The sequence below is a fragment of the Physcomitrium patens genome, chromosome 22 (assembly GCF_059467195.1).
Source record: "Physcomitrium patens ecotype Gransden chromosome 22, ASM5946719v1, whole genome shotgun sequence".
NCBI lineage: Eukaryota > Viridiplantae > Streptophyta > Bryopsida > Funariales > Funariaceae > Physcomitrium > Physcomitrium patens.
In genome coordinates this window covers 6,009,061-6,030,833 of record NC_143431.1, presented here as the reverse complement: position 1 = coordinate 6,030,833, position 21,773 = coordinate 6,009,061, and the positions used below count along the sequence as shown (strand labels likewise).

General features: G+C 32.9%; 1 protein-coding gene across 1 annotated transcript; it reads left to right on the top strand.

Moving 5' to 3' along the window:
* The first annotated feature begins 15,057 nt into the window (after positions 1 to 15,057).
* LOC112274714 (zinc-finger homeodomain protein 1-like) lies at positions 15,058 to 17,962 on the top strand. The gene has a single exon (XM_090246196.1). It carries the CDS (start codon positions 15,957 to 15,959, stop codon positions 16,980 to 16,982), a length of 1,026 nt encoding a protein of 341 aa, XP_090102322.1. The 5' UTR covers positions 15,058 to 15,956; the 3' UTR covers positions 16,983 to 17,962.
* Positions 17,963 to 21,773: the final 3,811 nt, after the last annotated feature.

Here is a 21,773-nt window from a genome sequence, read left to right as displayed (position 1 = left end):
TTAGATAATCAAACTAAAAAGTAGATCCACAAAATTATATTAGGATAATAATTTATATGTATATTTATTATATTTAGTAAGTTTAGAAGAAAAAAGTGTTGAGAACCTTAAATATAACTACCTAGCTTTTATACTACCAAAACACTTATTATAACAAGAAGCCTTATATTTTCCAAACCACCACAATTTTCTTGACAATACTCTATAGCTATGCAATTATTTCTAATATAAAATTTAATTGAAATGGTTTATATTTTTGTTAGATTATATTCAGTTGAAAAGCTAATATCAATTCATAAGATGCTAAAAGAATGTATTTTCTGTAAACTTTTAACTTTTGATTCAATATACAAAAATAAATATCTAAATACTAATAACAATTCCAATGTTGTTGAAAGTTCTTTTAAAATATTATAATTAAAAAACCACTAAAATAAGTTTTGTAAATTGTATAATAATTTATATTAATATTTTAAACTATAAATAGAGTATTAATTAAAACAAGTAGTGTTCATGGGTACTTGGATTTATCAAATGTACATTAAAAGTAATGTTTAAACTAATTTTTTTCTATGTACAAGTTTGATAATTTTCTTTTATTAGATACAAATAAGTCTGGAAGTTGCTTATAGTGCCTTATAAAATCTTATTATTTAAAATTAAAACTTAATTTGTATCTTTGAAATAAATTTAATGTAATTTTTTATTTCAAATTATAAATATTAAAATTATTAATATTAAAGTTTTTCACAAAAAAACTTATTAATTTCTTAGATTGAGCATTAAATTCTCAATCAAAAACTTGTGAATAGGTAGAAAAAACAGATTATAGGAAAAATTAATAATTTATTATAAAAATTATACAAACATGAAAATAATTAAATTAGAGATATCCAATATCAATATCCAATCTTAAATTATTAAGATATGATTCTTTCTTAGGATATATATATATATATATATATATATGTATATATGTTTATACACACATTATAAATAACTTGTTTTTTAAAAATATAAGAAATTTTATCAGCTGTGACATTGAATTCAAAGAAAGCAACACACACAAATTTTTAATTTTATTTTTGTTTTTAAATATTATTAAAATTATGTATAATCAGATGTTTTGGTCTCGTAATTTTAAAAAGTCTTGCAACATTTTTTTGATAAGATCATCATGTACTACTTTAATATATTTAAAATTTATCTTATATTTAATTCAGTAAGTAGGAAGTATTGGAGTGTGTGTTTTTTTTGTTTTGTTTTGTTTTGTTTTTTTTTTCAGTTTTTTAGAAAAACTAAAAGATGTAATTTTATTATTTTCTTCTAAAAAGAATTGAATAAATAATTGGATATTATTTTTTATTATTAAAGTAATCAGGAACATTATTTACAGTTTTTTAAAAAAAAGTCTACTAAAAGTATTTGTGGTTTTCTTTAAAAATTTATTTAGATCTATTTAATATCAACAATAGATTTTTTACAAATTATTTGCACATAATAAGATGTTGATTATGTTTTTAAATTTAAAAAAAAATTATAGTCTATAACATATCTATTACTTTAAAGTAGGCATGCATTTATATGTAGTGTCATTAATACATAAATATTTATTGATAGCTATAATTTAAACTAAATTACCATCAATAATTAAAGGTTAATTATTTATTTTTTTAATAGAATAATTAAACATCTATCACCAATTATTGAATAATTAAAATGAGTTGACTTTTATTAAGATCTTAGTTCCATACCACTGTAAGGATGATTTTGTAATAAATAAAAACATATTTTAAGTATAATTTTTTTTTAAAATTAAACCACCAATGTATCTACCATTTTCAAATTTTATTGTATGAGCAAGAATTTTCATAGTATGGAATGTGTTAATTATTGCTTGAAGCTAATAATGACATTGGATCAATTATATAGTAGTATATTTTATATATTTATATTATATGTCTATATAAAAATTATTCAAATTAAAAAAAATATCCTTTTTTTGTAGTTACAATAAAAGATATAAGTAAATCGTGTTTTTTTGGTTGATATTTATTAAATTATCTGATGAAACTTATATTAAAAAATCATATAATAAAGATATGAATTTGAAATATATATATATATATATATATATAAACTTAAAAATAGTGCATATATATTGCTCATATAACTTGTTCACTAATAAATGTACTATACAAGATTACTATAATGAACAATAAATTTTTATATTAATTAGAGGATTATCAGCCTTATTTTGGATATATATATATATATATATATATATATATGTATATATAATATTAATAATTAATCAAATATTTCTTATAAAATTATAATTTATGCAACATTAATTTTATTATTTGTAAATTTTGAATCTATTTTTTGTTGCAATTTTTCAATATTGTTGTCTCTATATTTTAAATATAATGCTAGAAATTTTCAAAGATATCTTAGAAATATCTTAAAAGATATTTCTAAAATATCTTTAAAATTTTGAAAATATTTCTAAGATATTTCTAAGATAGAAATTTTGAAGATATTCAAAATTAAACTAATATTAGCCATGTTTAGACATTCAAATGATTCAAATTATACATATTTTTTAATCATGATAATTATATTTTTGTTTTATTTTATTTCATTTACACTTGCAAAATAATATATAGAATGCATTTATATTAAATAATGTCTTTGAAAGAAACTTTATAGACTTCTAAAAGTTCATTTAATTCATTGTTTGAATAGTTCTATTGCTTTTGATCTTTTGAAACATACAAACTATAATTAAATTATTCTACCTTAATTGACTTCTTTATTTATTTATTTATTCTAATTATATTATAAATTTTTATTATATATTATTAGACATGTATTTTGTATATTTATATGGTTATTTTTTTTTAGACTTTTATTGAAATCATTAATATAATTACAAAGCATAATGCATCAATGTTTTATATGAAGTTTTTATAACCATAGATAATTGATACAACATTATATAATATATAAATATAAAATATTATTGTATTGTGGATTTAGGACTCTTTTATTTTCACCAATTATTGTGATAGAAGTATTACTTTTAAATATATACTATTGTAGAATAACTGTATTTTATAATTTTTTTCATATACCTAATTAATATAAGTGTACAAATGCTTTTTTACTTCATAATTGAAATTATAAAAAAAAAATTAAAATAACTTGCAGAAGAAAATTCTTTGAAAAATATTATTTTATAATAAATTATAAAAAAATATAACTAAATTTAATGCGATAGAATTAAATATATATTTTTTAGATAATACAATGATTGTAAATAGTGATATAATAATACAAAGAACTATGAGTTAGTCTTCTTATGGTAATACTTTGTATTTGTTTTGCTTAATATATGGAATTAAACAACCTTGTCTATTATCAATCTATCTTCTCTTAGAAATTTTAAGAAAGGAACAAGGGATAGGCAAGTAAGCACTATTTTGTAACACCTCTTTAGCTTGGTGAATAAAGATAATGTTGCAAAAACAAATTCTATGTCTTATTTGGTGGATGTTTGGAATATATTATAAACAATCTTTGAAGGATTTATAGCCCACAATGATTAGCTTAATAGAACTTAAATTACATGTATGTTGGTTTAAAATCTTAATAAAATTATTTTATTTATATATATATATATATATATATATATATATATATATATATGTGTAAGTTTACAAAGACGTTTTAAAATAAAAACACATTTAACTTGGTCTTAGAATAGTTTCTATTACAAATAAATATAAATTAGAAGAAGTTATATTGCTTACTTAATAGAATATTATATAAAAATATTGCTTTAAAAAATCTTTTATTATAGAATTTATTATGGTGATTTTTTTTCTAATTTTTTATTTTTAGAATTAAATTTTAAAAAATAAATCAATTGGCACTTGCTATAATTTTAAATTTTAAAAAATTAATTAATAAAATAAGATACCCCATAATTTAAATCATATTTTTGTATTAAATTATTACATATTTATTATAAAAATATTTTTTATAGAAAATAATTATAAAAAAATGGAGAAATTATTTTTTATGGATCATTTTTGGCAATTAATGAATTAATCAAATTCTAAATAAGTTTTCATCAGACCATCTTGTACAAATTAATGTATACAATGCATGCCTCTTACATATATTGGTTATTTCAAAACGTAATTATTTTCTTACATGTTTATTTGATAAAGATTAAGATCAAGCTATGGAAATGTTTTGGTGTTTATTTCTGGCATTAGAATGAGAAAATATGATAAGAAAATGAATTATCTAGTATAACATTCTTGTATCAATCTTGCCATGGTATTACCAGTTCAAAGTTCAAAGTTGTTTTAAAATCTTTTATTACTAATGTATATATTTATAAATATTAAAATATTTTAGAATAAAATTTAGATAGTTCATAAAGATAGATCAAGATTTTAAATTATATATATATATATATATATATATATATATGTGTGTGTGTGTGTGTGTGTGTGTGTGTAATTTTGCATTAATAAAATTTTAATGAAATTATATTTTTGTCTTGAAGAGAATTGGTTTATAAATTATATGGTGATTTTTATAAATTTTTACCATGACTAAATGAGTTGTGCTTTTCTTGTTTTAACTAAAGCAAGATTATATTTTTCTTACAATCCTACTATAATAATAGTACTATTAATAACAGTAGTAATAGAGATAGAATTGTTATTCTCTATAGACAAAAAAAAACTGGAATAGTTGGTTTGAGGGATTTTAAATATGCAAATTTAGAGTAGAAATAATATGCAGATTTTAAGATAGAATTACTATAAAATATTATACATAAATATGTGTGTATATATATATATATATATATATATATATATATATAAAATAAGTAATATTGGTTTTAGTATTAAAATAATCAAAATTGTTGTAAGATATATGTTTAGATTATATATAGTTAAAGTTAATGTGATTTTTAAATAAAATAAAATTCAAAAAAAATACATTTTAAATACCAAATAAAAAAATAATGATAAAATTATATATTCTACATAAAATATAAAATATAAAATACATTACTAGATTTCATTTCTACTTTTTAAGCATGAAATTTTAGGTGATCTTTAAATTAGAAATTTCACATTAAAATATAGATTTATTACCTTGATAATTAAAATTCTCTAAAAATTAATATAAAATTCTCAGATAAATTAGGTTTTCTAAATATTATATATCTTTAGAAAAAAATTATATTTTTATATGAAGAAGATAATGCTACATAAATTATAATTCGAAATCACTTAAATCTTCAAGTATAAATTAAAACCATTGATATTGCTACCTATACAGAAACATTCTTTATGAGTTTCATTTGAGATAGATTTTCTCCTTAATTTTTTCATTTTACTTATTTAGTCCTAATAACCATAAAAAATAAAATCGTGTATTTTTATTTTACAAAATCCAAATATTGGCAACTATTTTTTTATATAAATTTTTTGTTAAAAAATAAATGCAAATAAAAATAAAATATTTAAATCAAAAAATTAAAATAAAGATGTATTATATTCTCCTATACACCATGCAATTAAAGCATAAAGTTATTGTAGTTTTCTTTATTTTTGAAATAAATTTTTTTTATATATGATAATTTTTCTTATTTTTTAATATCAATATAAAATGGCTTCACATTATTATTTGTTCTTTTGGGTTTTATTTTCCCTTATTTCTTATAGATAAATATATTTTTAAATATTTCAAATATGTAAAGCAATATAAATCTATTCAATCATTTTTATTTTTTTAATTATCCATAAAAAAGCATAAATATTTTCTATCTTATCTAACTGTTGTATATCTTTGTGACATAATAATTTAAGAATTTTCGTTAATATATATATATATATATATATATATATATACTTACAAAATATCTTGAATCAAATATTTTTACAGCACTAATGTTTTAAACTATATTAGTATCTAGTAGTTTTTACAGAATTGCAAGGAGTTACAGGATGTCCATATATATAGAGAGAGATTATCATATGAATCTTGATTTTTGAAAACAATAAATTTGATTATTTTTAAAACTTTTGTTATATTTAGCTATATAAAAAAAGAATATTATTTTTTGTTATACTCTATTTTGTGTCTTCAAAACTTACCTTTGAAGATAAGTTCTAAACTACTAAATTGAATGCTATTTTAGATTTTTGGAGATTTTAAAGAAAAGTTTAGTTTTTAGAATAGCACATAATTATTTGTTATGGAAAAATGTTAGAAAAAAATTGAATATTTTACATTGGAATAAATGTTAAAAATTTTCAAAGTGTATTTAACTATGTGTATATTTTTCGTATTTTTTGCATCATATTTGAAGTTTAGAGTTTACAAATAATTTCATGTAACCTATCATTGCAATCGTAGTTAGCTACAAACAAACCTAAGGTAAAGTTCAAGCTACAAAAAATAATTCACTTGAAGAATTTGACAAATTTTTTTTTTATATATATATATATATATATATATATATATAAACATTTTTTAAGAAACCAATTTATATATATATATATATATATATATATATAAACAAAAAATTGCTCAAATTTAATTGGTTTCTTAAAAAATACAAATTTTTCTTAAATTTATTAAATTAAACAGAGATACTTTATTATAATTAAATAATATGTCAGAAGCAGAAGACTTCAGAGAAACGTTTTGAAATCCCAAGATTTTTTTTTTTTCAGAAATAAAAATAAAAATGAAGAAATAAAATTTATATTAAAAGGTTACTTTGTTTTTGAACTGGGAAATTATACCGGTTCTTAAAACACAATAAAATGTTAACAGTAAAATTAAGTAGTTCTGTGACTTCCATTTGGCTAGTTTCTGTGTATAAATATGCATGTACATATCCTTTCAATGTTTTTAATGAATTTTATTGAACATGTATTAGAGATACAATGAAAATTAATAAATTCAAATCAAATTTTATTTTTATAAGCAAATGGAGTCGAAAACTCAAATCAAAGAATCAATAAAACTTTGCAGGGAAATAACCTTGAACAATTCAATGTGCAATATCAAAAGATTTCAGAGAGTTTATTTTATTATTTTATTTGATTACTTTATTTATTGATTCATTAGAAATATTCAGTTCATAGTATTTCACAATAATCTTAATTTAAAAAACCCAAATTTTCTAATTTACTGTCAGGAATCTTTGATAAACCCACTCTTCACATCGACACGATTAGTGTCAAAATAATGAAAAAAAATGAAAACAAAATAAAATAATTTAACAATGAAACAAACAAAAAAAAATGTGTATCAAAAATCCAAGGGAGGTTGTTCATTAAAATGTAATGTACAGTGTGACAATCATGTGTAGATCATGGCAGATTTCTCTGAAACACAGACATCCAACTTTACCAAGCACTCTGTGCATAGTTTAAACTTAAGAACACACTAGAATACATCATGAAATCTTCAATTATAATATTTTCTAGTAAATATCTTGTAAAAGGAAACATGAAGAATCAAAAAATATTAATAAGAAGAAGAATAATTAAGAAAAGAGAGAAAAACACGCACACACACACACCATGGGGAACAGCAACAACAGCGTTGCAAACAAAACACAAACAAACACCCACTCCCGTGCTCTCTTCTGATAGTAAGTGAGTTAGTTAGTTGGTTAGTTGGTGGGTGAGTTAGTTAGCAAGAGGAAGGAGGAGGAGGAGGCCCTTTCCTTTCCTTTTCCCTACTTACTTACTTACTTTACCTACTTACTTAGCCTCCCTGCCTGACCTCTTTCCAGTAATCACAGAGAGAGAGGATTATCTGAGCCAATAATCATGATGGGATGGGTTAGGGTTAGGGAGGGAGTAAGGCACACACCTGGCAGAAGCAGAAAGAAGGAGAAGCCTTTCTTTTCCTTCTCATCCCTTCTTGTCCAGTAGTAGGGATCTCCTCCTTCTCCTCTCCTGGTTGCTCCCCACTGGCTGTTACTGCCCCTCCCCCCCCCCCATCATTAAGTAAGCATGTAAGTGTGTAAGTGCACGTTAAGACAAAAGCCCTAACCCTATGCCTACCCCTAACCCTACCTCTCGCTCTCTGTCTCTATCTGTCTCCGTTAACCCAGAGAGAGCCAGCCAGAGGGAACGTGTGTTCCCCATGCTATCTATGAGACCCCCCAGAGGAGGAGTTGACTTGGGGTTGTGGGGGAGGGGGATCCCCATGCCCTGCCTGCCCTGCTCCCCTGTCCCCCCCCCCCTTTCTCTCTATCGTGTAAAACCCCATCTTCTACTTCTTCTTCTTCTTCTACTTCACCTTGTCCCCCCCTTGATTGTTAATAGGGTGAAAGAAGCTTGAATCCTTTCACCGCACAAAAATAATATTGCATGTGTCCATACTATATCATACAATACAATACCCACAAGAAAAAAAATAAAAAATAAATAAATGGTAACATTAGTAGAACTGAATGCTCATTTGCATTCTTCATTTGCAAGATTGCATATGAAGATATAAAAAAATGAAAAAAAAAAAAAAAAAGTTATGTGAAATTATAAAAATCACAGGCTACAAACTTATTCATTTTAAACATTTTAACTATGGTATATTCATTATATTTTATTTAATTAAATCTTAAAGTACAATAGTTTTTTGAAATATTATTTATTATATTATTTGTAATAAAAATTATACTCTAGCTTTATTTGCAATCAACTCATCTTACAATTAATATGTTATTTTGAGTTAATTTTTTAGTATATATTTTTTTCATAGTAAAAGTTAAAATTAACCTCATCAAGAAATTACTATTACTGTTTAATAATAATTACATATATATATATATATATATATATATTATTTTTAAGATTGATAAATGTATTTAACATCGATTTTTTTTTAATAGCTTTGGAGTGCATTTAAGAAAATTTTCTGGTGATCAATTCTTTATATGATTAGATTTGATAGCATTTTATTTTATTGCATGAATTTCACGAAATTTGAAAAATATAATAAAATAAAACATACAAGTAGAGGACTATCAATTATACAAATAGACATTACAATTATAAACAAGAGTTTTAATTTAAAACTTTATTATATAGATTTATAGTTTATGTTTTTTATTTAAAAATTATTCTACAACTTAGCTGCATATCTATACAAGAAAGAAATAAATAAATAAAATACACAATAACAGTCTATAATTTGATATCAAAACATTATCTATTTCGGTGCACCTTTGATATTATTACCATTTTTAAATCAATAGCTTGTAATTTAATGAAATGTATTATCTAAAACTATTTTTTATTTTTATGATTAAAAAATCTAAAAATTATTACAGAATACTATGTGTTACATTGAAATATAATTTCTAATATAATACATTGAATACTTTAGTAAAAATTATTCAAGTATTTTATTTATTTTCAATGTTTTTAAATCTGAAAAATAATTTATTTATACACACTTACTTAAAAACTATGTCAAGTACTTTAAAGTACTCAATTCGTTGATTTTTATTTACTACTATTTTATCATAATTTATATATATATATATATATATATACACACACACACACATAGACTAGTTTTTTGTGTTATTTTTTTATTTTTTTAAATTTTTTTGTACGTTTTTAAAACTTGTTAAAGTTAACAATTAAATTTAATTGTGTATTCACCTAATATTACTTAGTTTTTAAACTCTTTTGTATAAAATTTTAAAGCTAAATCTTTTATCTAGAAATAAATTTTTTTCATCAAATCATTATTAAAACATCAGATTAGTATTATTATCTTAATTCTAGTAACACATCATTTTTTAAATCAATTAATGGAGGGGGAAGAGTGGGCTTCATTCCCACAACATCCATGTCACAACATTTTTCCCCAACAACTTTTTCTGTAACCCCCAAAGATAAAATCTAATCATGCTAGACCCATGGCACCTTCGCAAGCACTACACATCAACAAAGCAACAGACAAACATTATATTCATACCAACTAATCCACATTCAACCTACAAATAAACTGCGTCCAAATCAGAATGGTAATGAGCATGCATGCAGCAGGGAGGCCATATATTGCTGAGTCTGCCTCATGAGGAAGGCTCTGGAAAATCCACACAAGGGAGTGCTGCAGGCTTAGGGGTTTAGGGTGAAGCATTGCCTGACTTTCAATGCATCCTTCATTGAGACCTTCACCCAGATTACAAGGCCTGTAAGAGTCCGGGATTATGAGACGATTTGGTGCCAGGTCAGACAATCCCCCCCTCACAGGCTCACACTCCCACTCACTCTCTTTCACACATTCCTTCCTAAAATGCTATTGCCAATTTGGTGTGGGGGGGTCTTCAAAAACTGCAGCCACTACCTATGCAGACAGTGGTAAGTACTTAAGCCCCTCTGAGCAGGGTGGTCAGGTGTAGATTTGCCTTCAGATTTGAGCCTCAAGTCAAACGCTCCTCTTGGATCTAGAGCTCAGTCTTGGTCTTGGCCTCAGTCTCTCATGTACAAACTTGTGAACATAAGTTTTGATTCCCCCCTGAGTTTGAGGGAGGGGTGGGGGGTCTTACAAGTCAGCTGCTGTGCATTGGACTCCCACACACATATCTCTGAACTGAAAGCACAGTACTCCTTCTGTGCCTTGTACTCCCCACTTATCTACCCCAGAACCCAAACCAACAAATAAATGCTACCCTTGTATAACTTATATATTCTGTGGATACTAATTTTTCTCACTAATAGGGAAGGCACTGCCAAGATCACTAATCTTGTGGTTGCATGGAAGCAGCTGGTGGCCAACATTTTGAAAATTCTTATGTGGGTAGGAGTGGCAACCTAGGCCAACACCCCCCCTCCTTTTAAAAAAAGAAAAGAAAAGGGAATGAGTGAGGAAAGTCCCTAATTGCTAAGCTCCCCTTCATATTGAGTACCTTCTCTTTCTCTTCTCCTTCTCAATTTCAATTACGTTTCTTGTTAATTTATTTATTCAAATTTGGTTTGTTGAAATTCTGACGGTGGGGCTCATGAATGAAAGGGGTGGCAGGATGGTCTCCTCTTTTTGTCTACTACTTTTGCCACATTCACCAATACTTTCTTGTCAGCAGGCTTTTCCAAAACAGGAGGCCCAGTGAATAAAGCTTATAATTGTATTACCTCTGGAAAATCTTTCTCTCTCTCTCTCTCTCTCTCTCTCCCTCGCTCTGTGTGTGTGTGTGTGTGTGTGTGCTGATTGAAGTCATGGGAACTAACTTGTTCCTCGTTGGTGATCCCAAGGCTGTTCTCTCACTCATTGGTATGTTCCAAAGGTGGTACACAGTCTCTGCAGAGGAAATTCAACTTCAAACACTCACTACCTGAGGCCTTGGTAAACTACACAATCAGGAGGGGGAGAGTCAACTATTGGGTAGATTATCAGCTCATTAGTTTATCATCACAACAAAATAATGTAAAACTGCCAGGTGGGCTGTTGATGAAGGAGGGGCCGAGCAAGGAGAATCCATTTGTTTTTCTCTCTCTTTTCTTCTTTCTTTCAGCTCTATTTTACTTATTTTATTGGATATATGAGATTCAAAGCTCCCCTATTCAATAAGTGAGTGATCAGGAAGGGGGAGTCTGTGTGTGCCAGGAAGTCATGATAGAAATCTAACTGAAAGGGACATGTGACAAAATCAACAGTTGGTGGAATCACAACCTTCAATTAAGTCACTGCTTTTCTCTCATCACTCTCACCCTCACTGGATTTTGTCTAAACTATTTCTAAAACACTCACTCACTTTTTTCTTAAATAATAAAGAAAAGCCCAAAAGTTTAACACCCACAATTAGCCAACCATAGAAAGCCTGCTGATGCCCCATGCTGTAAGAGCTGCAATATATATATATATATATATATATATAAATATAAGTAAATAACTGAGCGTGGAGAGATGGGTGTGAGGGGGTAAAAGAGAGACCAGGAGATGGGTCACCTGCAACAGCCAGTTGCAGGGCAGCGGGTCGACTTATTACCAGAGCAGGTGTGTCAGACAGAGGCTGGATGTGGCAGAAGAGGGAGATCCTCCAGTCTGGATTAGTGCCAGGCTTAGGCTCGTGTCCAACCCCCTTTGCGCTGCCCTCAAATGATACTCCCGTAACATGACACTGCCTGGTGTCATAAATGTGGAGGTGATATGTTCTGCCCTCATGTGGTAATTAGAAAAAAAAAAAAAAAAAAAACTGTTGAGAGAGCCACACCATGGAAGATAAATAAATTTATTAATAAATAAATGTGCTCTTTTTAGCATGTGAGAAAAAAAGTTGTAGAACCATCCATGTAACATAATAACTGAGAAAATGAGTTCCAAAGAAGAAAAAAAAATTGAGATTATTAATAATTTTTTTTTCAAACAATCAGTTTTTAATTAATCAAATAAGCAGTTTTATTTAATACTTCCTCGGATTATATTAATCTGATTTTTAGTTTTTTTTAATTATTATTATTATTATTATTTTTTGTATTGTTGAATTACACAAGTCATAAAATTATATTCATTCAAATTCAAGTGCTCATTCTAACAAATCACAGAAGTTTCTTCATGCATAGCATAGAAAAATTGCAAGCCACAAAATGTCAAGGTGGTTAAGCAATGATTGAAACATGATGAGAGTATTTGGCACACACATCTTACCTGAACAAATGCATGGTATCAGTAAATATATGGTGGTGATTATTTTTTTGGAAAATTTGATATTTAAATGTTAACATAATGAAAATTATGATGAATAATCAAATATTGGTAAGTGTGAGTGTATGTATGTATATCTGTATGTATGTTAAGAGATCCTTTTTGTTTAAAATTGTCTATGTGGATTTCAATTGGTATGCAACTGTGTATTGCAAAAGCATTCCGATTATTAATATATATATATATATATATATGCTAACAGCAGAAACTTAGAACCTACCATAATACTCTTTATTCTATTTTTGTTTGTGATTTTTAATAATTTTGATGAAATGAGAGATTTTAAGAGTGAAAAACTCCTTTATGACAAGATATTTATTCACTCATTTTTAACGTACAATCAAATATTTCCAAATGATTATCACCATTTTTCGTACTTTATGACTTAGGGATTTTACCACAATTTATTACTATTATTTTGTTGTTCAACTATTTAAGAACATTTAGATTTTTCTGGACATTTAAATTTTTATAATTTGTGAATTTAAATGTTTTAAGAACTGATAGATTTTAATATTGTAAAACTTTAAATTAAAGTCTGTAATAGATCTAATGTTATTGAAGCAATGGCTTTAAATTATACAAATTTCAATAAATTGAAATCGTATGAAAACGAAAGTAATCATTTTATTGAATTGAAATTAAATTAAAACACAAGTATGCAAGGAATGATTAATTAAAAAATACAAATATTTTTAATGTTTCAACATATAAATATATAATCTTAATTATTTTAAAAAATATTTTGTGATTTTTTATTTATTTTGGAAATGAGTTTATTTGTTCTCTAATATAAAAATTGCAAGTGAGGTTAGCTCTTTCATATCATGCATAATTGTTATTACACACATGGATGTGGGGTTTAGAAAAACTTCCTCTCAAACTATATGTTTGTGGCACATTGTATACTTCATTTTGATGCTCTTGGATGACATACTCAAAGTTCTCTTCCAATAGAAAAATCCAGAAAAAAGAAAAACTATAATTAAGTAGAAGTCTTTTAATCTGCTGAATGCATCATCAACCTGGCTCCACAACGATTACATCAGTTTTCTAAACACATAGGACCTAATAATTAACCAAAGTAATCTGAACGCATCACAATTCATGAAGTTAGCATCATTCAAAGAACTACTTCATGAGAAAATAAAAACAGTACTTTGAATTCATTTTTAAATTGATTTTCTAAGATAAAAAAGAGAGAGTAATAACCAAAGATCACACCACTGCAGAGAGTGGTTTTTGCTGAGTATTATTGAGGATTACACCAACAGTTCCTTGCCATATGTCAATCGACAACAGGTGGAGACTGTACTGACAAATAAAAAAAAATGAAAGAAAGAAAGAAATAGGTCTGTGGAGGGGGTTAGGGGCTGGAGAGAATACCTCGCGCGCAGGTTAGAAAGGGGTGGGGTGAGAGGATGCGGAGGAGGGGGAGGGTCCGGGTATGACGAGGAGTAGGAGGAGGAGGAGGGAGGGGTCCGGGTATGGGGAGGGAGGGAGTATGTATGAGAGAGGCAGAGAGAGAGCGGGTGGGATTTCACAGTGGCAAGCTTGGCAAAGGCGAAGGCAAAGGAAAATTAGGTCAACCGATTTTACCCCCCCCACCCTTGTTATTATTATTATTTTTTTTTATTATTTTCTACTCCCCAGGCCCTTTCTTTCTTTCCCTGTCCACAACCCCCTGGCGTCCAGCAAGGCCCTATTCAATGGTTCCTCCCCGCGCGCCTTTCCTTCGCCTTTGCCTTTGCCTTCCTTTGCCCCGATTGTTGTGGGCATCCAAATCCACGGAGGGTTCTGGTCGGACAGCTCCGCTTTGGTGGGGGTGGACTTTGATGAATGAATGAGCCTCCTCCCTCTTCTTCCTGGTGCTGATATTCTTAGATTCTGTCTGAAATGAAAGGCGCATACTGGCCACCCGGGCTGTGAGGAACAACCGCCCCCCTGCTTTCCCTGATCGCCTGTGAAGAAACTGCCGGAATTAGGACACCCACGAGCACGGAGCCCGCATCATGTTGGTCTAGACCCCAGCCGGGACTAACGCTACTATACTACTGTTGGGCTTGGGAGGGAGCGAGGGAGGAAAGGAAGGGTGGAAGGGTGGGTGGGTATAGCAGCAGCAACCCCCCCCCCCCCCCCGCCACTGGTGAGATTTTGTTGCGGCCCCTTTGGAAAGACGGGGGGTAGATTTTTATTATTTTTATCATTTTTATTATTCCTCCAGGAATGAGGCTGGGGAGATAGCTGAGAGAGGGTGGTGCTAGCGAGCGCATAGCCGAGGCCTGACAGTGTGGCACATGAGCACTGTGTCATATAAAGGCCCACTTAACGCTCTCATGCTAGTTTTTTTTTGAGTTTCCTGAGAGGTTTCGTTCCTTCGCTTCTGTCTGTGAAGCTCTGCAGGCGTACCGCGAGTTGGGTTGCGAACCTTGGGTTGTGACACGCTAGGGTGTCTGCGTAATGCTTGAATGCTGTCTTGGAGTTGAGCAAGCTGAAACCTGCTAGCTCTGGATTGCATCTCAAGTATTTCGGTTGTTTAATGCGACTCAACCACGCGTTCATGCCAGTAATTCAGTAGCTTTCAAGAGCGTTAGGTTGCCTTTAAACTTCGTTCTTAGCCAGCGAAGAAGCTGTCACGCGAATATGAACAACTCATTTGAGGGAACAGTTCGCGATTGCTGGCTCCGAGTGGGTAGATCAAGCGGCTGGTTGTCTCAGTTCTCTGCTAGTCGAATATTGAGTCCCCAGTTCTAGTTGTAGCTAGCCTCTCCAATATATCCCCGAAGCGTTTACAATCAGAGTCCTTCTCCCTAGCTCAAACAACGTCTCTGTAAGTATGACAAGCAACTGCGCATGGAAGCCAAATCAGCGAACTAGCGGCGATACGATTAGTGTCGGTGTTCTGAGCCACCTGGTGCAGCGATAAATCACTGAAAGAGTTGGACGGTGGCGCGAGACACAGCAGTTAGCTCGGATCAAACGAACCTGCGACGCGGTCTGAAAGTGGGGTATATATGGTCAGCTCATACCAGCACAAAAAAAGAAATCCCGAAGATTTGGGCATCGCTCTCGCGGTGGACGCATTGGAAGGGACTCGCAGAAGAAGGTGCAGGAGAGTGGAGCTGACATATGGTGGTGAGAATTAGGAAGCCAAGGCGTCGGAGGACCGGAGGAGGCTTCGCAGTGAGATGGATTTGGGATCCGGCCACGAGAGTAATAACAATCAGCAGCAACAAGTACAAGCGCATCCACTGCCAATATCACCGCTGCCTGCTCCCATGATGTTGCCCTCACTGGCCGCATCTAACTACCATTCTACTCCAACATCCCTTTATCAACAGCTTCACCACCACCAGCACGCTCTGCATCATGACCTCGCCAGCACCACGAAGCTTAAGCTCCAGAACCAGAACAACACGCCCAGCGGCAATGGAGGCTCGTTGCCCACTAAGAACAGCGACGTAAAGACCTCCGATCAGGTGGCGACGGATCAGGCACGCGAGATTCTGCGCCAGGCAGTGGTGACAGCAGTGACAGAGTCTAATGCGGCCTCCGCGAAGGCGGCGCATGCGAAGAAGGGTGCTGTCCGGTACCGCGAGTGTCAAAAGAACCATGCGGCTGGTATTGGCGCCCATGCCATCGATGGGTGTGGGGAGTTCATGCCTGGTGGCGAGGAGGGCTCTGTGGACGCGCTCAGGTGCGCGGCCTGCAACTGCCACCGCAACTTCCATCGCCGGGAGGTCGAGGGTGAGGTCCTGTGCGACTGCAAGCGCAAACCCAAACCTGGAGTCCAACTCGGCGCTGGCATTGTCACTCCCGGCATGCCCACAACCTTGACATCTGCCACCCCAGTGTCTACGCTCGCATTGACTGTTGGCGGAGCTGGACAGATGTCTCCGCTCGCGATGGCGGCATTGAGCGCCGGTGGCCCGACTGACAGCGATGAGCAGGACGACGGCCCAGGTAACGTCACCAGCGGCGGTGGGATGATGATGTCCATGAGGTCGCCTTCAGCGATCAAGAAACGATTTCGTACGAAATTCACCACAGAGCAGAAGGATAAGATGTTCGCGTTTGCCGAGAATCTTGGGTGGCGCATCCAGAAGCACGACGAGGCTGCCGTGCAGGAGTTTTGCTCACTTGTGGGAGTCAAGCGGCACGTTCTGAAGGTCTGGATGCACAACAACAAGCACACTATGGGCAAGAAGCCATAAATTTCTTGGCTGAGACCAGACGTTGAGCGATTCTCGACTGAGGTCTTAAGAAAAGTTGGTCCATTATTTGCATCTGATGAATCCAGACGCCCCTATGGTCGAGAGGTTGCCTGATCCACGCTTTTCATATGCTTCCATGCGGTTGAGTACCAATTTTATGCTCAGCAATGTTCAAAATCTGAAGAAGTGACACCACACAGTACCACCGCGAGCCACAATCCGAGAGCCAGTCCGTCATGCAGTCGGTCATGGAGCCAGTCCGTCATGGCATCAATTTGCGGCTTCCTAAGCCATAGTTCGTCGACTTCGGGATTCGCGACTTAAATCGATTTGATCACCACGATAGGACAATCAGTTCGAGCAGGGGCGTAGGCTTGTTTTATTCCAAGCATTCTGGAATATGAAGTAATCGTAGACTATCAGCGTTTAAGAGTGAATTCTGTGGAGATCGATCGAGTCAGCATAGGTTTCAGTCTAGTTGTCTGTCGGGCAGCTCCAGTTTCAGATAATCCCTACTTCTGGTTCAACACAGGATGCCACAGCCATATTAGTGGCTTATGATCTTGAAGACGATGGATGACTCCTGTCTGTAAAGTACCATGAGGTTAGGTGAGCGAGCTCCTCAGCGACCGACTTTGATCTCAATGGCTCCAGTGTGGCATGAGTAGACTTAATAGGAGTATTTCGGGAGTCATTTATCCAGTAGAGCCATTAGATTACTTAGTTACATTGAATCACATAAGCGGGGAGGCCAGGCTTGGTTCAATTCATTGTGAATTAATCAATTGCATGCATTGCATCGTAGTCTACAACAGGGTCAGACTCTATTCTACAGCCAACGCTGACAAGGGAGATGTTGTGAAGACACAGGACACTCTTGAACCGAAAGATTTTACTGTTCTGAGCTTCGGCATTAAGATGTAATGTAGTATCCAGATCACTCTCTTCATAAATTTATCCTTCTGATATTATTTTCCCTCTTCCTTGTACATTCTCCGTTCTGGCCCATCTCTTGATCTATAATGCTTGTGGCAATTCTTGCTTTATTAGCATTACGAGTCGGTGATGGGATTGTTGGTAACGATAGCAGTTGAATGCCGTCAAGCTATTTACACCTAACGTGCGAACATACCGCACATTATTAGATTCTGCGAAATTCTCAAGGCTCAGACGGTGATGGCATCTAGATGGTATTTGAGCTTGTAAGCATTGATGGGCGGTATGAAAGTTCGACAAGAAAACCTTGGAAAGAAAAGTTTTCGGGGCTGCAACATTCGTGTGCCAAGGGATCAAGGATTGCGATCGAAGTTGGTGGATCAGTAGGACGAAGATCAGAAGGTGTCTGATGTTCATCCCCCAGGTAAAATGACGTGCCGCTCAACTCCTCGTACTTCTGATTGAATGCACGGTGCTCTTATGTCCCCTCTCCTGTTAACACTTCTCGTAGGATTGCCTCGTGTACATGCAGTGTCGTGTGCCTTATTCTGAACCTCTTTTCTAGGTCGAGGTCCTCCAGCCCTTCCATCCCATAACTGATCCATCAACCGATTCTGTGAATCAACCGAATCAGCATACATGGAAGCTCCATCCGATTGAGAGTGTGAGAGCTCCAAAATATAATATAACATATGTAGTTCAATCCAAGTGTATTTTACCCACTGAAGCGTGCCCATGGTGCAACTTGCCTTTTTGCCAGATCACTTTATACCCATCTGTTGATCTCCGTTTCGTAGACACTCATTCTTCGACGTGATTCCGGGTGCCCTCAGATGGTAGTAATCAACCTCCCAGCAGCACCATTACATTGGGCAGCTGGTTCAAGTGGGCGAGTCCTTCCCTCAGTCCTTATTTCTGTGTCCAGTCCTTTGAGCGTTCGTCGCGAATTAGCAGGGAAGGTGGCAGTAGTCATTGCCAGAGATGATCATGTTTCGTATTCATACGGATGTTATTGAGGTTATCCATTTAATGGTCCCGATTAGACGTGTCGGTCTGGCGAACAATAAATACCGGGCCCGACCTGATTTGCCGAGTGCAGAACTCGCTCTCATGAATTCTTAGAAGAATGCACTAGATAGAATTATGGATCTTTGCCCTATTAAGCCTTGTTTTGTGTACTGAATGCATGATTAGTGCTGAGGTTTACATCCAGCCATAGCAAAGTTATGAAAATTGGCAGCAGGGGCGGTCATAAAGATCAGTGTTTCCACTTGCCCAGCTATATCTGGGCCTGTCTGGTCACTGATTGTTTAATTTTAGTAAACTGGATAGAGTTCCGTTTCTTGTCCCACAGTTTCAGAGACACTCAGGTAATGGTTGACATCAATATGAAACTTGCAAACAATATGATTGCAATTATAGTGGTACTAATTACAGTATTATTGTGATTGATTGAGCGATTCATTACGTTTATGGTCACCAGAGGATATGAACCTCACTTCACTTCACTGCACTTCTGGTTGTCCAAGCTCCTTGTTTAATGATTCTCATGGATTTGGTCACGCAATTCACATCCATGTTCTACTTTGCACAAGCATTTGAAGCAGTTCATGTATAGACAGACAACATTCTCTCTCTCTCGCTCTCTCTCTCTCTATGTCTGCTTCCTCCAGTATTCTGACAAATGAAGGGCTGACCTGAAAGCAACTTCTGTGAACATCATAAACCCACATGCCTTTGGAACCAGATGCCAGAGGAAAATCACCTCCAGTGTGAATCAAGGCACAAAATATTCAGAGTTAAGTTTATTTTTTTACTTTCTGTGAGTTTGATAAAGAGGATGGATTCTTACGCATCATGTTAGACAAGCTAGACAAGCATGGTGTCCTTGATTTTGGACAATACCTACAGGGAACTATCATTGCGGACTACTGATTGAGTGGGTGAGTTTAGCTTTTCCACATGCTCTCCTGGAGAAGTGGTGTGGTGGCACCTTGGATGCCCCATTTCATTTCCTTGCCCTGGGCCCCAATGGTCCCTCAACCATTATACTAACAAGTTTGTACTGCCCCTCCCCCCCCCCATCCACTAGTTTTGCTGTTGTTGTTACTATTTTTATTAAATTTTATTATAAATTTTTTTAAATATCTATATAATTCTCAATGAATATTTATCGCTCTGTCCATGCATGTTTGGTTCTTGTAACACCCTTCCCTCATTTGAGTGCAACAAACCAACTTTAATTTAATGCTTGTACAATCATATTGTGTGGGTTCTGCTTTAAAAATTGTTTTGAACTTGTCTAAGCTGGATGTAGAGAAATTCTTGTAGCAATTTTGATGAGTCTATGAAGCTGCAACTTTTACTCAATCAATACAATCCACCATGAAGAATTATTTACACTAATATTGAGATTCATGGAATTTGTGATTATTAAGACTAATATTTGAGATTCATGGAATTTGTGAGATGTTGCAGTAGAAAAAATCATAGTATTTGAGACAGACCAATGCACACCAAGAAAGAAAGAAAGAAAGAACTCTAGATTATTTTGTGCAAATTAAAAATTTCTATACCTGTGTTATAACTTGGTATAATTAGAAACAAAATAACATTGAAATGTACTACAATAAGAATATATTGTAATTTAGAAGAAGAGTAAAATGATGTGTATGAACACACACACACACACACACACACTATATATATATATATATATATATATATATATAAATTAATTCTATTCTCACACAATTGGGACCTGCTTGGGGAAAAGAAGTTATGAGGGCAAACTACATAAATCATATTTTTGCAGGAATTGAAGTATGGAGTACAGTAGCAGGCTGTCTTTTGGAGATATTTGGCAAAAAAAAGGTGAACCAGGGATATGGTACTCAAGTCTATTTTCTTGAGAAGAGCAAGCCAAAAGTTTAAAAACCTGAACCCATTTCTTCTCGAGCCACTGGTCGTCATTCCTATCTCACCACCATCTACATCACTTGCTTTTGCATGACCATATGGCAGCTATCGAGGCACAGAGTTTTTTTCTCTTGGGAATCAGTGAAGCTGTGTTAATAAGGTAAGCTTGAAATATGGTGTTATTCCGCAGTTCCTCAAAAGCACTGATCCATTCAAGTCAGGATCTGCTTCAAAAGGGTTCCGTCACCCTCTGTTTTGTGTTTGGAAAGTGATTGATTTTTGGAACTTTCTAAGTTGGGGTGGTTTGGCGACCGTTCATTTTGTCATTTTTGTGGAATGAGTGATCCGCTCTGACATGGATCTTTGATAAAAGAGTTCATAATACCTCAACAACAATAATAACCAAGTCAACGATGAAATCACAAATTATTCAGACTGTATGTACGCCATAAGCACTATCAGTGACCTGAAATACAATGTAACTAAATAGGAAAAATACGCCAAGTTATCTACAGACGGTAATTCTTGATTCAATGCTGTTTAACAACAGCAAATTAAAAATTGATCTTCACCAATGCACTGCTCTAGCCCAGCTCATCGCTTTGCATTTGCCTAACAGCCCAATCAACCACCCCTAATACCAGCATAAGCAGTTCCAACAGCTCTCAACGTTCTTGAGTATTTCCATCGTACCTTTCCATACCTCATGGAAGGAGAAAATATAAGTTAAAATAGCAACTCCTACGAAATTTGACACTGAAACATGAACAAAAGGGTCGTACCTGCCGCTCCATACCTCGATATCTGGCATGTTTGAGAAGATGATTCCATGCTGTCATATGCCTTTTTCGTTCCAGTAATAAATGGATCTCCTTAGAATGCTTGCATCCATGTGAAGTATGCACTTTAGGATATTGTGACATACTTCGTGCTTTC